The sequence below is a fragment of the Scomber japonicus genome, chromosome 17 (assembly GCF_027409825.1).
Source record: "Scomber japonicus isolate fScoJap1 chromosome 17, fScoJap1.pri, whole genome shotgun sequence".
In the NCBI taxonomy this organism is placed as follows: domain Eukaryota; kingdom Metazoa; phylum Chordata; class Actinopteri; order Scombriformes; family Scombridae; genus Scomber; species Scomber japonicus.
The window spans coordinates 20,250,388-20,271,711 of NC_070594.1; the positions used below are offsets into that span (position 1 = coordinate 20,250,388).

At 39.4% G+C, this 21,324-nt stretch overlaps 1 protein-coding gene across 1 annotated transcript; it reads left to right on the plus strand.

Annotated features, from left to right (window-relative positions):
• Nucleotides 1-232: 232 nt before the first annotated feature.
• LOC128376850 (apolipoprotein B-100-like) lies at nt 233-20,380 on the plus strand. The gene is made up of 29 exons (XM_053336705.1): nt 233-390; nt 2,781-2,926; nt 5,230-5,259; nt 5,494-5,606; nt 5,726-5,871; nt 5,986-6,133; nt 6,243-6,395; nt 6,628-6,752; nt 6,862-6,947; nt 7,054-7,498; nt 7,591-7,705; nt 8,267-8,413; nt 8,498-8,709; nt 8,836-9,031; nt 9,118-9,297; nt 9,445-9,648; nt 9,762-9,929; nt 10,024-10,229; nt 10,524-10,706; nt 10,791-10,921; nt 11,019-11,229; nt 11,317-11,489; nt 11,901-12,061; nt 12,147-12,247; nt 12,339-12,712; nt 12,840-18,761; nt 18,852-18,963; nt 19,122-19,308; nt 19,397-20,380. The coding sequence occupies exons 1-29, from the start codon at nt 233-235 to the stop codon at nt 20,378-20,380; spliced, it is 11,517 nt and encodes a 3,838-aa protein (XP_053192680.1).
• Nucleotides 20,381-21,324: the final 944 nt, after the last annotated feature.

Sequence of the window (21,324 nt, forward strand, 5' to 3'; positions counted from 1 at the left end):
AAATAAACTGCAATTCATTATTATCAGGCTGTCCTAAAGACTCTCCAACTGATCCATTATGAAGCTGCACGTGTACTGACAAAAACTGGAAAGAGAGATCATATTACTACCATTTTAGCTTCACTGCATTGGCTTCCTGTAAAATCTAGAAAATAATTCAAGATCCTTCTCCTCACTTTCAAAGCTCTTAATGGTCAAGCACCATCATATCTTAAAGAGATCATAGTACCCCATGAACCTACAAGAACACTGCACTCCCAGAATGCAGGCTTACTTGTTGGTCCTAGTATCTCCAAAAGTAGATTCAGATGCAGAATCTCAGTTATCAGGCTCCTCCCCTGTGGAACCATCTTCCAGATTCGGTCCGGGGGACTCTCTCTATGTTGAAGAGTAGGCTAAAAATGTTCCTTCTTGATAAAGCTTATATTAAGGGCTGGCCAGGCCTGCCTTGAACCAGCTGCCTAGACTGCCAGGGGACTTCCCATGATACACTGAGCTCCTCTCTCCTTCTCCCTCTCTCTCTCTCTATCCATTTACATTCATGTACTATTAATTAGGGGTGTGACGAGATCTTGTGTCATGAGATCTCACGAGATTAAAATGTGACAATATTTCTCGTCGAGGTGCATGCTGTCTTGTGAAGCAGTATTCAGGGGCCGGCACGAAATGCGTATGTCAACAAAAGTCTTGTTGCAGTGGGCACTCTCGGTCTAGTTTATGAACTAATAGCTTCTACCTGTTGAGATAACTGATATGATATATGATAATTCATACTTAGCAAGTAGAACTGAAGTGCCATTCATTACAAGATGATTAATTAAAACATTTCAGAATGCAACTGCATTGTTTTGCATTTTGTGACTTTCAGTCAAATAAAAGACTATTTTTCCAGTCATATATTTCATCATTGAAGTTTTCTTAAAAATAGTGTTAAAATCCCCAAGTTCTCTGTGCTCTCTCATCTCACAGGTGGACTAGGGGCGTCAGGACCTCGGGATGTCTGGATGTCTGATTGATATCACCACTCCTATTATTTTTAGTGTTGATTCAAAGAGATGTTGGGTCTCTTTGAATCAAATTAAAGAGTACAGTCTAGACCTAATCTATGTGAAAAGTGCCTTGAGATGACCTTTGTTGTGATTTGGTGCTACATAAATAAATACTGATGGATTGTTTGATTGATTGAGTGATTGAAACACACAAAACATACTGTAGCAGTCATTAACCTAATAACATTTTTTGAACCAATAACGTTTGCCAATAATGTAATTATGGCAGTTATTAGTTATTATGTTATTGGCTAGTTATTACATTATTGGCTAGGTTTAAAAAATCTTTTCCAAATGTAATACCTTGAGCCGATAACACATTGATGTACTAATACTACTTTTTTAAAATGTGTTTGTCATAAATAGTGGCACTTCCATGGGACTTAGTCTTACTATTGTCTCTTTTTAATATTAGCTTAAAGCTCTGACCACACACAAACAACCATTGGCATAGAAATGTAACACTTCATATCCAATAAATAGAACTTAAAGGCAAGTCAAGGCAAATGTATTTGTATAGCACATTTCAGCAACAGGGCAACTCAAAGTGCTTTACATATAGTGCAAAAGGAGAATATAAAAAAACTTATTTAAACATACATTTTTTTTTTAAAGAACAAGAGAAAGCATTAAAACAGCTAAAACATAAAAAGCAATAAAAACAGAAAGGGAGATAAAGCAGCTAAAACAAGAGTTAAAACGGACTAAATAGACATAAAATAGCAAAATAATGTTACAGTGCAGTTAATGAAAGGCACCAGCAAACATGACAGTCTTTAATGTTGATTTAAAGGCACTGAGGGTTCTGGCAGACCTGCAGTTTTCTGGGAGTTTGTTCCAGATTTGTGGATGCATATAACTAAATGCAGCCTCACCATGTTTACGTCTGACTCTGGGCACAGATAGAAGACCAGTCCCAGATGATCTGAGAGGTCTGGATGGCTAGTAGAAGGTCAGAGATGTATTTTGGCCCAAAACCAACCAATCTATTGTTGAATACTGTGTCCCCCGAGGTTCAGACGGTGGCACAAGTAAAAAAAAATAGGTTTGATATCAAACTTGATGCCAAAACACGAATCACAGACCAGAAAAAAATAGGGGAAAAGGACAAAGAGCACCAGATCTGGCAGCCCAGAATGAGACACTGGCAGCAATTATTGGACAGTTATTAGGAATTTGTTCAAGGAATGAGGGAGAAAGTGATGACATCACCAAGAGCCATCACCCAGAGGTCATTTATGTCATAATTGTTGAGATGATACTGGTTATTTCTTGTGTCTTTTGTAATGAATAAGTGCAATTCCATCAGCACAAAATGTTATTTAAATAAAAATAGCATTGCTGCTTGCAAAAGTGAATTAACTTGCTAGGAATATAATTTGTACGCACGGATGAAAACATGAATGAAACCCTTAAACAGTTATTGGATGTCCTCGCAAATAAATAAGTGCATGATTTAATATATGTGTGTGTGTCATTTGCTTCAGAAAAATAAGGAAAAGTGAATTATTTCACATATGTGTTCAGGAAACATTTTGTATGGCATTTAAACTTTAGGTTTAGAGCACTGCAGCCCTGTCATCATTTGTGCATACCCATGGTCTGAGAAAGTTCTAAATCTGTTCGTAGATTACCAACAAATTTAGGAAAGGACATATTGATCAATATCATTTCTTGCCAGTCAATCTCTCAGTTCCCTTTTAGGTTTTCTCTTTGGATTAATCACCTTAGGGCGTCTGTGGATCAGGAGGTACAGTGGTCATCCACTAATAAGAAGATTGGTGGTTTGAATCCTAGCTCCTCCTGTCCAAATGTCAATGTGTCCTTGGGCAAGATGCTTAACCCCAAATTGCTAACGATGGCTGTGCCAATAGTGTGTGAGTGAATATTAGTCCCTTCCTGATGAGCAGGTTGGCACCTTGTGTGGTAGCCCCTGCTATCAGTTTCTGAATGTTTGTGTAATTGTGACATGTAGTGTAAAAGTGGTCAAAAAGACAAAAAAAGTGCTATGATGTCTAGATGTTCATAGATCTTTAAATCAGGCTCTTGTTTTTAAGATATTGTTCATTAGAAGGAAAAGCAAACCTCTTTCATCGCAGGGAGGGATTGAAATATGGGAGAAATACAATTAATTGTCAATTAATCAAATTATTTACATCGATTGCCTCTCAAGTAGTCTGTTGCTCTATGAAAACAGAGCAAGCACAAATAGATCACTAATCATTGTTTTCCAAATTGTGGCGTTAACTGAGATTTACATGTCAAACTCCAATCATCCAAACATTATAAATGGGCTCATAAATAATAAAAAGCTAATGCAGTTTGACAGCCCTATTAGATTAGATAATGGCATGTTTCATAACTACAAAGCTAATCAGAAACTGATTATCTCCTCTTAAAGCAGTCAAATCAATCTTATGTGTATGTAGCTTTGGATTAAAAACGTCTTCTAAATCAAAATGTAACATTGTAACATCTTTATTCAATCTTTTTTTTCAACTGATAGTATTTACTATAAAATAGGAGTATCACCCATATAGCCCCTAAAAAAAATCTCAGGTATTTATCAATAGCATGAAATATGCATGACTACATAAATAACATCAAAGTTGAAGTTCTGGAGAAGTTAATTTATTAAGAGTTTAATATTTACGTCATCAGTTAATGTGCTTCATCAGGATTGGATGGGTGTTGTTTGGGTCAGTTTTGATTGACATATTACCAAGTGGCTCTGCAACACAAGCAAATAACACAAGCAAATAACCCACAACTGTCAGCACATTTCAAATTGGTGCACAGAAATACATGACATCACCTTTTTCCAACTGAGCCCTGCCCACTTGATAGCAGAAGGAAAGTTGTAGACCAAACAAATACATACAGCAACTGATGCAACTTTGGCAAGACTGTGGTGTTCTTGTAGGACCATATCATTCAAACTATGAATATGTAAAAAAAAAAATATTCACCAGGCCCTTAATGTTTTGTATTATTTGGCTCAAGTTTTACAGATTACAGATATCTCTGCAACAGCTGTTATGATAAAAGATCATGTCTACACAGAGGACAGAGACTGTAGTCCAATGCCCCTTTGACAAGATGCTTGATAACAACCTGTTCATGTTTAGTGTTACAACTCCTTATCAATGGTTAGGGGGCAAAACCCCACAGTTTCTGACTTGTACTTTTGAATAAGCATTTTGACTGTAGGATTATGCAATATTCATATAGGTCATACTTTCCCATTCATTGAATTAGACACTTTTGAATGGTACTGTACACTTTAATATATGACATATATAAAAATGTAAACTAACTCATACAAAAGATGAAATTCTAAATATTCTGACTTAGTGGTCAATTTAAAAATATCTGTTCTGTTCAGAGTCTGCAGAGACATTTTTGACATAAACCTATGAAAAATGTATTTTGCATTCACTATGATGAGACATTTGGAAAGGAAGTATTAAGAGACTCAACAATTATAAATGCATGTGTCACCTGATAAGCTAAAACAGGATATCCCTCATGTCACATTACAACCTGATATCACAACAACTCAGACTGGTTCAAGCCTAGTGATTAAATCATCAATATCTCAGTGTCTTAAAAATGGGATTCTTTTTATTTGCTCAAATTTATAATAAATCAGGGTTGTTATATGCTCAATCTAGTGACTTTAACTCTATCAGATGTGATGTGGAATATATGAATTGCACTGCTGGTTATTTGTAACTTGGGATGGATTCACACATTTTAACTTATTTATCTTTGAATCAAAATTCATGGAAAGCTTTACGAAACCAGTTGCCTTTGTCCCTCCACACATAGAGTGGACTTTGGAGCTGGGACAGTAGTGTATGTAATTCCCACCCCCTTCGTATGGAAAACCTTCACTATAAAAAGCCTATGGGGAGAATAAGTTCTCAGTCTCACCTGAGTACTCACCAAAGGAGTCCAAAGAAGACCGTTTCAGCGAGCCCATGATGTGGGACTCAAAGCTCTTCCTTTCTGTACTCCTAATCACTCTTGCCTTGGCTTGTAAGTATGTTTTAATTTCCATCATGCTGCTTTTGTTGAAGCAAAAAACCTGAAGTGCCACTGAACTCTCTTTGAAGTAAAAAGAGAATAAAAAAAGTAAAACATTTTGCATCTAATTTTCTTATGATCTCCTTTACAGATGCACAGGAGGAGCATGCATCCTGCCTGTGTAAGTTCAATATGTAAATATTACACAGCCTATATACAATGTAAATGTTATTAACTGCAACTAAATAAATTGACAACTACCAATAGTTTTAAGTCCAGACATAAACTGAACTTTGGTGCTAGCACATACGTGTTCTCACATTTTGCATATGAACACTACATGACTGCATTGCATTGTCTAATTGTTCTTGTAGCATATATAACTCTAATTTAAAATAAACATCTTCTCTACTAGTAAACCAAAGATACAAAGCCTACCACAAGTATGAATACCTGTACGAAGCTGAGTCCTTGAATGCCGTCAATGGTGCTTCACATCTCAAGAATGGACCGAAGGCCACATGCAAGGTGTAGTACAGGCCACTCTATTGACAGCTAAATATCACCATTCAACATGATAATATATGTTTTTATTATCATGTATGTAGTATGTGGCAAGGAAAAACTAAAATAATCTTTTAAAACAGGTTGAAATTGAAGTACCTCAGGCTTGTAGTTTCAACGTTCGCACCACTGGCTGTAGCCTGAGTGAGGTGGTTGACATGGACACACAAGGCAACCCCGTGTTCAGTCCTGCACCCAGCTCTGATGCCTTTGCCGCTGAAATGGAGAGGTACAGATTCCCATTAAGTGACAGTTTTATGAACACACCTATATATAGTGTTATGTAACTGAAAACATTCAACATTATTTTAAATATGGAAAATATCCCCCCTTTTCTTTTTAGATATCCTCTGAAGGTTATGGTTGAGGGTGTGTATGGTGTAAAATTGTATCCTGAGGATGGTGAGACAACAACCATCCTGAACATCAAGAGGGGTATCATCTCTGCCTTGGCTGTGCCTCTGCTGGAAGAAGACAAGAACAAGAATATGGTACACTGATTTCTCATTTCTTCAAAAGAAGTCATAGTCTGATAATTAGAGAATGGCTGTCTATTATACACTCTAAATCTATATTGTTTCCTGTAATCATTCATTTCAGCCCACCATCCATGGCATGTGCAAGACCTATTACACCATCAATGCTAGAGAGGACATTGCAACTGACATCAGTCTCAACAGGGATCTGTCCAGATGTGACAAATTTGTCCCAATGAGAGATCACACCAGCCCTCTGGCACTCATCTCTGGCATGGTAAGACATCCAACAAACAGTGGAAAGTTACAGATTTTGTGACAGCTTTTACACAAGCAACATTTGCTGTCCATCTTGATTTTCAAATGAAAAATGTCCTGGTGCACAGAAAGTAATTTGTGTTAATTAAATTATTTTTATGCACAGAAATTTGAATAATATCACTTTGGCAGTTAACCTCTTTAAAGTCAAACAATCCTCAACATTATCATGATTATTTGTCTACTTTCAGCACTACCCTCTTGCCCAGCTGGTCAGAAGCTCCCAGACCTGCAACTACAAGTTTGACAATGAGAAGAAACACATGACCTCTGGCTCCTGCACTGAGAACCACATCCTCATTCCCTTCTCACACAAGTAAGTCCAACCTTACATGTGCACTCTATGCCATTATCTACTGATATCTGGTGCGTTTTATCCAAGTGTTGTTCAGTACTTTTTAACCTGTAGTGTTTTCTTCCAACAGGGGAGAGTACGGTGTTACCAACACTGGAAAGCAAGAGCTGACCCTGGTTCAGGTTTCTCCTCACAACGACAGAGTCTTTGACCGAAGTAAGCCCACTTTTTAGTTTTTGTTGTTTTAATTTGTGGTTAATTGTCAAGATTGTCACTAAAGATAAAATGAACTCACTACAACAATACCGCTTGTGTATCACAGGTAACATTGCCATGGGTCTTCACATGGAAGCTGTTGAGGACAAAGCTCTTGTCCAGGATAAAACCGCTTGTCTGGACCTCCTGAGAGAACTGGCCACTCTGCCTGAGACCCAGGGTGAGAGGAGGGCCCACCTCTTCCACAAGATTGTCACCATGGTCCGTGGAATGAAGACTGAGACCCTGAGCCCTGCCATTCCTGAGGCTCTTGCAGTGTCCCGTGTCCTGACCTACCAGGTTCTGGCTCAGTGTGGAACCCCTGAGTGCAGCAGTGCCATCATGCAGATCCTCAGGACCTTTGACAGCTCATCACTGGAGGTTGATGCCACTGTTTTCGCTATGGGACTTGTGTCCAATCCCTCTGCCCTCCTGATCAATGACATGCTTGAGATGGCCAAATACAAGATCAGCAAGCCCATCATGTTTGCCCTGAGCAATGTTGTCAAGAGGTGAGTGAAGTTAACCATACGTCAATCAAGCTGTTGTTTCTAAAATCAGATAACCAGGCTTTGGATTTAAGTATCAATTTTCCCTATAACAGGTTTTACAAAACTGAAGGGAAACTGATCCCTGAGATTTACTCTGTTGCTGAGTTCATGGCAGCCCAGTTGGGAGACTGTTCTGGTGACAAAGACAACACTTTTATGACACTGAGGGTATGTATCTCACCCAAAAATATATATTTTTAAAATGACAGGCTTCATAAGCAGAAATGTAGATATCTACTACATTCGGTTTTGTGTCATTTCCTTTAATGAAAATAATCTTAAATAATTAAAAACAAGATGCATTGTATAAGAGCTTATCTTGAGCTGTTTTAAAGGGGACATACATTGAAATCTAGTACAAAAGCATGTTTAAAAGTATATCATTAGAATGACAAATGTCATATTTACATTATCTTTGAATTACTACATGCTGAAACTGGAATCAACCATTTTGTACAATAGCAGGAAAATGAGGAAAGTAGTGATTTTTGATTAAAAGAAGACTTCCATAGACCTACAAAATGAAATAACACTGGTAAAAAATTATGTTCAAAGGAGCATAGAATAAAATATATTAAAATGCAGGAAAAATATTAACATTTGAAACAATTCACATTAAATAAAAGATTATAACCTTAGTTTAAAGGATGTATCTGACTATTAAATAACAAGGTTGTCTGAATTTACACTCTGCTCAGTGAAGAGAATGATTATTTTTGTTTATTCTAGGTTATTGGAAACATGGCTCCAGCTGTGGTACCTGCTAGTCCTGCACTCAGAGCTGCAGTGATCCAATGTGTGAACCAACCTGCAGCTTCCCTCGCTGTGCAGCAGGCTGCCATCCAAGTGTACAGGCTGACTCCCGTGCCTGAAGAGGCAAGTCAAATTCATTGGTTTGAAAGATTATTGTCATATGTATTTCTACAATAGGCTCATTTTATTGATCTCTTTTGGTCACAGGGCAGAGAGGTTCTCATGCAGGTTCTCTTGGACAGTGCTAGCCCCATGCAAAAGCGTATTGCTGCATATCTGGTACTTATGAAGGACCCCCAGCCAAGTGAACTGGCTCAGTTGACTGTTGCCTTGCCCAGTGAACAAGATAGACAAGTCAGGAGCTTTGTGATTTCCCACATTACCAACATTTTGTCCTCAACTGAGCCTGAGACCCAAGAGTAAGTGAAGAGCTGATGCAGCCTTATATTGTTTAAATTTGTGTTTTCACCTACCTGGTGAGTAGAATTTCTAATTTGACCACTATCACTGGGATAACTATGATATTTTGTCTTTCTTTCATGAAGGCTGAGACAGAAGATTCGCGATGCTCTGCAAGGTAATAGGATTGGTCCTATCATGGACCCCACCAAGTTTTCTCGCAACTACAAGGTTGGATCTGTGGAAGGCAACATGATCTTTGAGGGCACCAGTTACCTGCCCAAGGAAGTCATGCTTGAAATGACTCTTAAGGCATTTGGCTTTGACATTGACATGATGGAGGTAAACAATTTGGACTATTTTAAAACATGTCGTGATTGAGGTCACCTTTCAGTGAGTTAATTGTGAAATATTTGTCACCTTTACAGATTGGTATGGAGGGCAAAGGATTTGAGCCAACTGTTGATGCCCTGTTTGGAGAGAATGGATTCTTCCCCGACACTGCCCTGAAGACAATGTACTTTGTGTCTGACAACATGCCACTCAGAGTCAATGAGATCCTGCAGAACATGCTGCCAGCTCTGAAGAAGTACACCATGAATAGACAGGTACTAAGAGTAATCAGTCCTATGTGTGTTATATAGATATATGCATAATGTATATATATCAGACTGAAAACTACTGTACTCATAAATTACTTTTTTTTTATACATAAGGGTTTATTTTAGTAATAAAGTGTGTACACTTCTGTTTAGGCTTCACAGAACCTGATGAGGGAAGTCGGACGCAACCTCAACAAACTGGTAAAGGAACTGAGCAGTGCACAGTCTCCAGAGGCCATGGTGTATTTGAGACTCTTAGGAAATGAGCTTGGATATTTGAGGACCAATGAAATGGAGGAGATGGCTTACTCTGCTGCCATGATGATTGACAGCATGTTCAAGATGGTCCCTACAGATGTAAGTGCAAGCATTTATATGAATTAATAATAATAACAGAATTGATTACATTTGTAATTTGTATGTTTATCATTTAAATTTCACTGTTTTGTATGTGTTTTTGTCCTTCAAAGCTAATGAAGGAACTGATGACTAAGGCGGACAACACAATCTTTGCCCACTACATCTTCATGGACAATGAATTCTTCCTCCCTACTGTCACTGGTGTGCCTCTGAGGGTTGCACTGTCTGGTACATTCACCCCTGGTATCAAGGGAGGACTTAAGATTGCTCGCCACATGGTAATTGTTCAAAACATATTTTAATGCCACCTGTCATTTTTCTTGTATACAGTATCAGCAAAACCATTCACATTTCTTCTATTTTTCCACACAGAGCGAAGTTGCCTTCATGCCCTCTGCTGGCATTGAGTTTGTAACTCAAGTTGGCTCCCACATCCCTGAATATGTCAACTCTGGATTAGAGATGCACACCAACATTTTCCACGAGAGTGGGCTCACTGCCAAAATCTCCATGGGACAGGACCAAGTCAAGTTGACTATCCCTGCTCCAATGACCCCTACCAAGCTCATCAAAATGACGTAAGCCTAAGTTGAACTTCCAAGTATGATGCTATTTTCTCCATCTTAAATCCAGGAAACTGTTTTGCACTCCTTGTTGTAATGCACTTTGTTAATCTAACAAACCTGAAGTATAAAGGGAATAATGTTACTGTCAAAAAAAGTTGAAGAAAGCTATTTCTTTTAAATAATGAAATAATTGAGAGGATTTTATGTCTGTGATAATGGCCATTTTAACTTCATAATATTGAGAACAAAACAAACAAAAAAACAGTCATATCTCAATTTGAACTCAACAATTCATTTCAAATTTAGAAACAACCTGGTGGCAGTGACTGGATCAGAGCTGAAAACAATCCCTCCCATGGTGATGGACAAGGTTGATGTTAGTGAGTGTACTCCCTTCTTCACTGGAATGAAATACTGCACTGCTCTGAAGTACACCGATGCTTTCTCTCAAGAGACAGCCCCATACTTCCCCTTCACCGGAGACAGCAAGTAAGCAAAACATCAACAAATAATTGCCCTTCTAAAATAAATTACCTAAGAAATACTTGCTAATTTATTGAATTGTCTTCATAGATTTGCTGTGGAGCTCCACCCTACTGGTGAAGTCACTGAGTACACAGCCACCATTGCCTATGAGCTCCTCAGGGAGGGAGAAGAAGGCAGGCAGAAGGTTGACTCTGTGAAGTTTGTTCTGAGGGCTGAAGGTAATGTACAGTACTTGAAATTATTTCAACTTCATCACTGGCTCAATCTAGAGAAGCTTTGAAATGTAATACTACTGTCCTGGTTGGTTGGCAACAGGTGTGGAGCCCACAGAAGCCAGAGCAATCATGAAATATAACAGAAGGAAGAATGTCATCACAGCTGACTTCCAGATCCCTGACTACGATGTGGAAGCTGGATTCAGACTGGGTGTTGTTGACGGGAACACCAAGGGCAAAGGAACTCACTCCATCTCTCTTGACCTGCTTAACAAGAACATCCCTCAGCTCTCCTTGGTTGGCCGTGCCAGGTAAGAAATTAACCATGTATCCTCACAAACAACATTAATGTCACACTTGTGATTTAGATTATTCTGACTCACTGGTAAATGTTTCAGTCTGAAGGCCATGAAGGAAGGTATGCTGCAAGTCCAACTTCTTGTCCCCTCAATCAACACTGACGCTACTTTCACGGCTAACCTGAAGCATGAAGAAGAACTGGAATTGGAGCTTGACAGTGACATCAAGGTCATGGATGCCAAGTCTAAGCAGAACATTGCAATGAAATATGGTAATGTAATTTTCCAGTTGCTCATTTTTCAGAATATTAATTCATAGTGAACTAAGTGGCTGCCTACTCCTTAAACAGGGGAATATTTTCAATAATTTCAATTGCTGAATCTGGGACACAGAAGCTGGGTATAATGCTGATCCTTAATGTTTTTGACAGTTTGGGACCAGGAGATTCCACTACATTAATCTATAAAAATGAATTACATTATGTTATTGATTATTTAAAGGTCTCACTCACCCAATTTCAGGGCAATCAATGAGACAGAATTAAAACAGATTTGAAACATGCCATTTTGCCTGGGGAAAAATGCCAAATTTTGTTTAGAGTAAGTTTTCCCCTCAACCATAACCTGGATTTTAAAAGGATATTTGCACATGTCTGATGATTCATTGCTCTCTATTGTTACAGATGCCAGCAAGATTGAGGTTGAGATCAAGTCTGATGTGAATACTGAGACTACCATCTTGCCAAATAATGATGTATTTGAGAAGTATGGCAACCAACTTCTTGATACACAGGTGGGCCAGACCGACATGAAAGTCCGTCACATCTTTAAGAAGTTTGTGGAGGTATGACTCTTAAATGTAGTAATTATTCTGATTGTCATGGGTAAAATGTGAAACAAGCATATAACAAGGATTGTCTATTTCTTAGGCTGCAAACAACTACATGGACAAGTATGGTGATGATATCCCTTACATTCAGAACTTCAGAGTACCTGAGATTTCCCTGCCAGAGACATTGTTTATGAATACGTAAGTGTCAACAAGTTCATCGTAATTCTTTAAATTATCTCACTTTATTCCCAAAATATTAATGCATTTTACTTCTAACTACTTTTAACAGTGAGGCAAAGGCTGTCTACTACTTCAACAATGAGCGCTTCACCATTACTATCCCTCTCCCACTTGGTGGAAAGTCAACAGAGGAGCTCAACTTCCCACCAGCTTTAACCACACCTCACGTGTCTCTGCCCCAATTTGGACTGGAGATCACATCCATGGAGATTCCAATCCCAGAGCTTTTTGTCCCTGAGAGCCTTACTCTGTCTGTTCCTCTTTTTGGCAAAGCTGAGCTTTCAACTCTGATGAAGAGCAACCTATATGACATGGAGGCCTCAATGGCTGCCGGCAAAGATGTTGTGGAAACACCTAGCTACTCAGCTAAGTTTGATGTGAAAGGAACTTCCCCACTTGACATTCTCTCAATAAAGATTGAAGGTATTTTTTTTTTCTTTTTGTTTAACCATTTCAAAAGTAATGAGGATATACTGCTTAAGTTTTGTAATATAATCCTGCTATAGATGCAACAATCAGTTATCTTTTCTTCTTGTGTGTGTTTTTTTAGGATCTGGAATGTTGGCCACCACTGATTCCATCAAGGCCCACGTGAAAAGCTCTTTGGCCCATAAATTTATTGAAGCCAGTTTTAGTATTGTTGAAGATGCAACCATCACAGACACAATCAATTTGAGATCAAGCAGCAAGGTCGAAGCCACAAGTCCTTTCGGTCTCAACATTGCACTGGAGCACAATGGTATGACTGGTGTCAACACTGAAGAAATCACTGCCAATAGCAAATTTGAGGGAATGTTCAATGCAGGCCCCCTTTATGGCAAGACCATTTCAACCCAGTCGTTTAACATCCTTCCATTCAGGCCAGAAGCAAAGATTGATTCTTCTGTTCAGTTTGACACCACGATTTTGAAGGCCCAGAACACAATTGCAGCAACCCTTGTTAATGGGGAACTCTCAGTTGTGTCCAACACCAATGCCTTTGAGAACACCTTGACCCATGTTGTTGATCTTTCCTTCAAAGACAGCAAGCTGTCACTGAAATGTGATGCCAGTGCTCTTGCTCTTGGTATGACAATCCGCAACCAGGCTGAAGCCTCTGCTGGTGCAGGTGAAGTTGTCCTAAGAATAGCGACAAATGCAGACCACTCTGAAAACCGTGTTTACTCTCTGCTGACTGCCTCTCTTGATGTCAATGGTCTGGCTGTAAACAGTGATGCCACTGTGAAGCTCCTTGAGAATGAGGGTACCCACAAGATAACTCTGACAATGAACAAGGATGGTTTGACCACAAGTGGAACAACCACCCTCCAGAGCCCCCTGTCCCTGGAAAACACCTTCAGTGCCGGGCTTGATGCTTCAAGGGCTACCCTATCCATTACCAACAAGGCTGCAATGCGTGACATCAAGGTTGATAATGCCAACACTCTGACGATTACTCTCTCTAGCCTTGACTTCAACTCAAAGGCTGAAGCCATTGCTAGTGAGTATGCCTCTTACACTCATGATATCACCATCGACCTGAAACCTTACACTGCTTCAGCCAATGTTAATAACAACTTTAAACTTCTGGCTGCCCACTTCATGAATGAGGCTAAACTGCAGGCAGAGCTTTACAGGATGGATGTGACTGGAAGCCTGAAAGCTATCTATGGAGAGGAAGAGATCAAGCACACCTATCAGGTTAACTATGCTGATATGACCGCTAACGCAAAGTGTAGCACCAATGGTAAACTCTTTGGAACCCACATGAGCCACAACACTGAGCTTGAAATGATTGGTCTTGCTGCCAGGATCACTAACGATGCCCGCTTCAACTCTCAGCCAATGCGCTTTGACCATACCATCCGTTGCAGCATTGTTCCTTTTGATTTCAACCTTGATGCCATCTTCAATGCTGATGGAGACATGACCATGTATGGAAAGCACAGTGCCCAGCTCTACAGCAAGTTCCTCCTCAAAGCACAACCCCTGGCTTTTGCTAGCTCACATGAATGCAGAGCATCTGCAACCCAGCAGTTTGATAATGGTTTTTCCCTTGAGACAATGATTGACAACAACTTGGATACCATTCTTTCACTTCAAGAGCAGAAGACCAATTTTAGAATAAAGTCTAAAATGAATGAGCACATCTTCCAGCAGGACATGAGTGTTTACAACACTGATGAAAGAATTGGAATAGAAATTTCTAGCACTGTCCTCACAAACATTATCAACACAGACTCCACAGAGAACCAGGAATTCACTATCTCTGGCTTTCTCAAGTATGACAAGAGTACAAGTAGTCACATAATCCAGTTCCCTCTTACTGAAAGTCTTTCAGTTGTCTTAGAAAGCATCAGCGTTTGTGTTGTGCAGTTTGCAGAGACACTGCAGGACTACATTAACAATGCAGAGATAAGGGCTAAGCTTGAGGCTCTTACTCAGTATGTAGATGACATCATTCATGTCATCTCCATGAATGATTTGGAAGCCTCTTTGAGGAATCTGAAGGTTTCTGTTGAGAAACTGATGGCTGATCTGACTGTTTATATCCAACACTTTGCTGGTGTGATTATGGACATTTTCGTTGGTGGCACCCTCCCTGAAACCTTAATTCAGGATATCCAGTATAAGCTTAGTGTTATAAATGAGGAGTATGATGTCAAGACTATGGTTGTGTCTATGATTGATTCCATAAAGGAGATGATAGAGGCCATTGACCTGGAAAAGCTGAGGGGCAGCAGCATTGCATTCCTGTATGATATTGATGCCAAGTACGAAATCAGATCTAAACTACATACAATAATTAGTGATGTGAAACAAATAATTGAAAACTTTGATGTGCAGAATTTTGCTGCTGAGTTGAAAAGATACATTTCATCCATCAATGTCAAAGCTCACATTGAACATCTAGTGAGTCAGATTCCCACAGAGATTTTAAGTGAAATGGCAGATTACTTTAGGGAAATAATGCAGGACATTGTTGGTAGACTCAACACATTTAATGCAGAGATGAGAGTGTTGATTGTACAGTTAGAGGCTGACAAAAAGGTTCAAGCCATCCTGGAAAAAGTTGTAGAGCTCATCAAGCAATTCCAAATTGAGGAAACCATCGGGGCTGTAGCCAAATTAGTGAAGGATGCAGATATCCCCTCCAAATTGATGCAAGCCTTCCAGGATGCTATCAGCTACATGAAAGCAACTGAGATTAGAGGAATAATTACACAAATGAATCTATATCTTGGCGTCATTGAACAGAAACTGAAATCATTTGATTATAATGACTTTGTGGATTATGCCAATCGAATGATTGCTAATGTGAATGAACTCATCAGGTCTCTTGAAATCCCCCAGAAACTTGAGGCAACAACAGATTTTGTCAACTTTGTGATTAGAAAATCTCTGGAACAACTAAGAGAAATCAAAATTGTAGAATTTATGAGAACTGTAAAGGATATTGTTGACAATGTTGTGTTTAATAATCTGGAGGGATTGATTGAAAATATAAAGCAGGGAATTACAAAACTGGATGTCAGAGCTGAGATAAACTCCTATCTGCAGTTGGCAAGCAAGTTCATTACCATCATCTCTGATATGTTTACTAATATGGTTGAGATGATTAAGAGGGTCGCTCCTGAGCAAAAGATCATCAGTGAGATTAAGCAGATCACTGAGGGGCTCTTTGCTGGTTTTAAGAAAACTGAGCTCAACACACCATCATTCACCATCCCTCTCACTGATTTTGTTGTGCCTCGCATGAAGATCAGCATGGATGAGCTTCAACAGTTTGAAATTCCAACACAGCTGGACATTCCTGAGTTCACCATTTTGGGCTTCCACACAGTGCAAGCCAGCACCATCTCAGTTGATGATATTAAACAGATAATCATCGACTTGATTGATTTAATTATTAACATTGAGGCGAAACTGTTTTATATGGGTGCTTCATTTGGGGACCTGAGTATGACCTACCTTGCTGCACTGCCTGAGGTTTCACTTCCTGAAATTACAGTACCTGAGTTATCTTTCCCCACCCTGCCTGCTGTTCCAGCAGAGAAACTTATTAAGACTCTCCAGCTCCCAACATTTAATCTGCCAGTCATTCCTCGTGAGATTAGGATTCCAGGATTTGGTAAATTGAGGTTTGAGATAAAAGTCAACTCCCCCCTCTACATTATTAGGAATGCTGCTGAGGTCCAGAGTTCATTTGATGATGATACTTCCCAGCTGACAGCTTTTCTGACATCCCAAGGGACATCTCTTAACTTTGAGAGCCTTAACTTTAATCTGGATTCCACTGCTCGCATTTCTCTTCCCATAGGCGGTCGTGTGATTGCTGCTGAAACCTTTAAATTCACCCACGCTTTTCTTGCTGTGGATCACGATGTGTCTGTGACAGTCTATGACTTTTCAGCCCAGGCCTCAGCCAAGACCTTAGTAAAGGCCACCACAGCAGCCTACAATGCTGAGCTTTTAAACGAAGCTTTCTTAGTTACCAAGGGTGGTTTATCTGCTACTACTGACACTTCCTACAAACATGTGCTCAACCTCCCCACCATTGGCCTCACTGGTGAGACATCTGTGATTCAAAAAGTAATGGCCCGCCAGGAAGGTACCACTATTACACTAACTGTTGGCAATCAGGGCACTTCTGCCTTCAACTCTCATGACAGTACCCACAAGAGTGATCTGCAAGTCATAGTCAATCCAGCTACAGTCAAGTTGACCTTCATTAGCGATACCGATACATTCCTTCTGAGGATGAAACAAACCCTGAGTGCTGACTATGTCATCTTCAGCAATTTCAAGTTTGATGTTCGCTCTGAAGCAGAAGGCCCTGCCGTCAAAAACAACCTTGTAGTTGGATCAATAAATGCCGACCTTCAAGAAATGAAGTTTGAGCTGAAGGCAACCCATAACACAGATTTAATTGGAATTGTTAATGGAGCCTTCAACAATGCCATCGACATTGCTGTTTGTCCCACTGAGGTTGCGTTCAGCTTTCAAAATAAGGGAAACACAAAGTTAAATTTCAATGATGTTTTTACTGCCAAAATGGATCTGCAGAATGATTACTTTGCAACCTTCAAGCCTGACACACACCATATGAACACTGTAGCTCTGGCTCGTCTCAATCAGCACAAACTGTTCTGGAACTTGACTGTAGAGAACAATGAGAGGGAGGCTGCTATTTTTACTGCCATAGAAGGAGAAGCAAACCTTGATTTCTTAACTGGGCCTATCAGCATCCCTGAAATTAATATTCCGTTTGTTGACTTCCATACCCCGGCAATTAGTGATATTGATTTGTATGACCAAACTGGGCTGAAAAACATTTTGACTACCACTGAACAGAGTGTTAATGTAGATGTTAAAATTGTTTACCAAAAAAGCCAAGCTGCACCCCTTGTTGATATAATGGGTCTGATCAACATTGCCCCTATGGGTAACATGATCACAGAACTGTCTTTCAAGTCCGCCATCATTAACCTAAATGTCAATGCTGGATTGTATGCTGAGGATGATCTGGTATTCCGTCTGGGAGGTACCACCACTTCTGTATTCGAGAGCCTAAAAGCCAAACTCGATGGTACCACCAGTCTGACCACCAAGAGAGGAATCAAGTTGGCCAATTCCCTGTCCCTGGAAAATCATCACATTGAAGGCACTCATGACAGCACAGTCAGTATGAGCACTGAAACTTTTGAAACTGCTGTCTCTGTGACTACTGTTGCTAAGATTGCCCTCCCTATACTCAACCTGGAAGCAAACCAAAATCTGGTTGCAGACACTACAAGCAAAGCAAATGCTGTCTCCACCTTGACAATGAAGGGTGATTTCAACATCCCTGTGATCAAAGCTGTTGGAAATGTAGAGGCAGACCACAATCTGAAGCTGGAAGGAACCTTTGAGGATGTTTCCATGGAGTCAACAACTAAGGCAAAGATGGATGGCACAGTGCTCGAAGACTATGTAGTTTTGGGGGCCCTGGATAATGAGGTTAATGTGTACATGAATAATATTGGCCTACGCTGCACCTCCAAGGTCATTGCTGATGCCAAACTTAACCATGCCACCATCCCAGTCATTGTCATGGATATAAATGAGAACATTGCTGTTGAAGCCTCCCTGAGCCGTGTATATGCAGTGCTGAAGTATGCTGGCAATAATGAAGTAAACTTATTCAATTTCAACACCAAGGGGAAGCATGTGGCCCAGGCTACCATTGATCTTGCACCAGTGTCTTCTTTGACTGCTGATATTGAAATTGATATGTCTCAGCCAAGTGACCTGGGTGATCTCACCATCTATGAGAAAACTGTTGCTGAAGTGACAGCCGCCAAGCAGAAGATCTCTACAATTACCAAGTTTGTCAGCCCACTGTACACCACAAACCAGCTAGCTGAGGTTGAAGGCAATGCTCCAGTCTTCAAAGTCATCTTCAAGTCCTCTGCCACCTCTGCTATTGACTTCTTGAATTATGACCTGGACTGTAAGTTCTTTTTCTTAGCATAACACACTTTTACACATTAAATAGAAAGTATAATTATTCATGTTAACTAAGGTCAATGTTCTTCAACAGCTTCCATTACCATTAATTTTGAAGTAGCTGGAGTAAGCCTGACTGGGAATGGGATTTTCACCCATACCGATCTGACCATGGACATTCAACATGCTTTTTCCCATACTTTGAGGTAACACTTGAAACAACCATTGTGTGTCATTTTGGGGGATTTTACTGTTGTAATTTGAATATTTACAGGTCACACACATATATCTACTCATGTTTCAAGAACAGACAATATATGATGTATATTTATGAATTACATGTGAAAAATTCCTGTCTCTACAGTGCCTCCCGTGCCACCCTCAATGTGGACATCACCAGCCCTGCCTTCACAGATGTTAACTTGCGTTGTGCTGCCCGCAAAGATGGAATCAGTTCTACAATATCTATCCCCTCTGCTGGCTTGCTGGGTCTTCAGCTCAATGGCAGGGTCCCATCTCAGATGAATGCCAGGGTTTATGGCCGTTATGCTGTAAGAATCTCATTTTGGTATTGTATTTGCAAACTTAAAATTGTCAAGAGATACATCTCATGTTATCCTTTTTTAAAATGTTTAACAGTCTGATCCTGGAAAGGATGTTGAGATCTTCACCATCAAAGCTTCTGCCAAGGATGTGGATAAAATAAATCTAAAGCTGTTCTTCAACATGGATGCTCCTAACATCATGCTCAGTGGACTACAAGAAAGACTTCCTGCTATCACTTCATGTTTGTCTAGCTATGCTGAGAAACACCAGTTCTTCAGATACACTGGTCAACTAAAGATTATTATTATTGACTACATTGAGGAGGCCCACAGTATAGCAAACAACCATAGCCCACATCTGAGCCAGGTGTCTATCCTCTTTAGGAACACTGTTGTTCAGTACCAGAAGACTGTTCAAGTCTTCCTTGATTCTGCCATCAAGGTGCTGAGGGAGACCCAGGTGAAACTGCCTGGCTCTAAAGAGATGAGCTCTCTCATTGAGGTGGTCAATAAGCTGACCATCAGCATTACTACTATGGTACAGAAGGCGATGCACATGTTGGCTGTTAATGTCGAATATACTTTCAATGTTGCATTTAACATGATCAGTAAAATTAACGTCACAATGCATGTTGGTGATGTTATGGCTGGAGCTAAAATAATAGACCAGATAAGAGACAGGGTAAAGATGGTGCTTAATCCTGTTGTGGATTTTTTGAAACAAATTGAGAGTGTAGACATGCTTCTTGAGAAACTGGGTGACACCTTGAAATTCTTTGTTGACCAAGCTCAGGACTTTGTTGACAACACCCTGAAGTCTGATTTCCTTGGTGCCATTGCTGGCTACATGAATGCTCTCTATGACAAATATCTAAACTTAATGAAAATAATCACCAACTATGCAAACACAGCTGTCGACATTGCAACTATAAATGGCACAATTGATTACATTCTGGAAACTGTCAGATCTGTAGTGAATCAATTTAACTACACCATTACTGACCTTCTAAAGCAGGCTCCTGCTCACTACAGATCTTACATAAAAGTTCAGGGTAAAAGGCTTGAGATTAGTCTTTGATTCCACCTCCACCAATAAAGTACAAATGTTCAGCTTGTTTAAAATAAATCATGGATGGATGACCAACGTATTACATGTAACAATGGCATATATTTACCTGTATATCACCATATGTGTTGCAAAATTTCTATCTTTTAGTTTTTTTGTTTGTTTGTGAAATAAAGTGTTTAATAATGTTTAACCCTAACCCATCATTGTGCAGCAGTCCTTTACTTTCTTCATTCAATAACACTGCCATAGTTGCTGCAGCTTGATCATCAGCAGCCAGTTTTAGTTTATGTCTATGAACCAAAACCTATGAATGCATGAACAGTTAATACAAATTAAACAAGTGCAACGCAGCACTTTTATAACATATTTCAGATATAGTATTATTATTGTCAAATCTGTCATTTCAAATGCAAAGTGCCCCCAGAATTAAATAAACTGCCATTGAGTCAAATATAAAAAGGACATTTCTATGCTAATATTGTAATTATGTGAACCCCAATATAACAGAAATGCAGAGCATGGCCTCTTGTCTTGCCTCCAGATGCAAAAATGTAATGTCTTTCAGCAACCAGAGGGGGGCACTGGAACATTTTCTGCATTATGTACAGTGTCATATACTCATAGACTGTATATGTTGTTTGTTTTCCAACTGACCTCAAATTTAGATGAAGCACCATGTTTTTATTTCTTTCAACAAAAAATAAATATATTAATATTGATATATACACAATCATATATAATATTTGTAATATTTTATGTAATATTTTATTATTTATTAACATTAAACTATTATTTAAAAAGATTTTTGAAAAGACTAGGTAAGCTTTGTTCCGCTGGCTGCCTGATTGAGCCTGTGAGGAATATTGTCAAAAACTGAAACCTTTGATCCATGACTGTCTATCTTTAACAGTACTGGAACATTTTATCAGGTAGCTCCTGTAGGTACAGTAAGA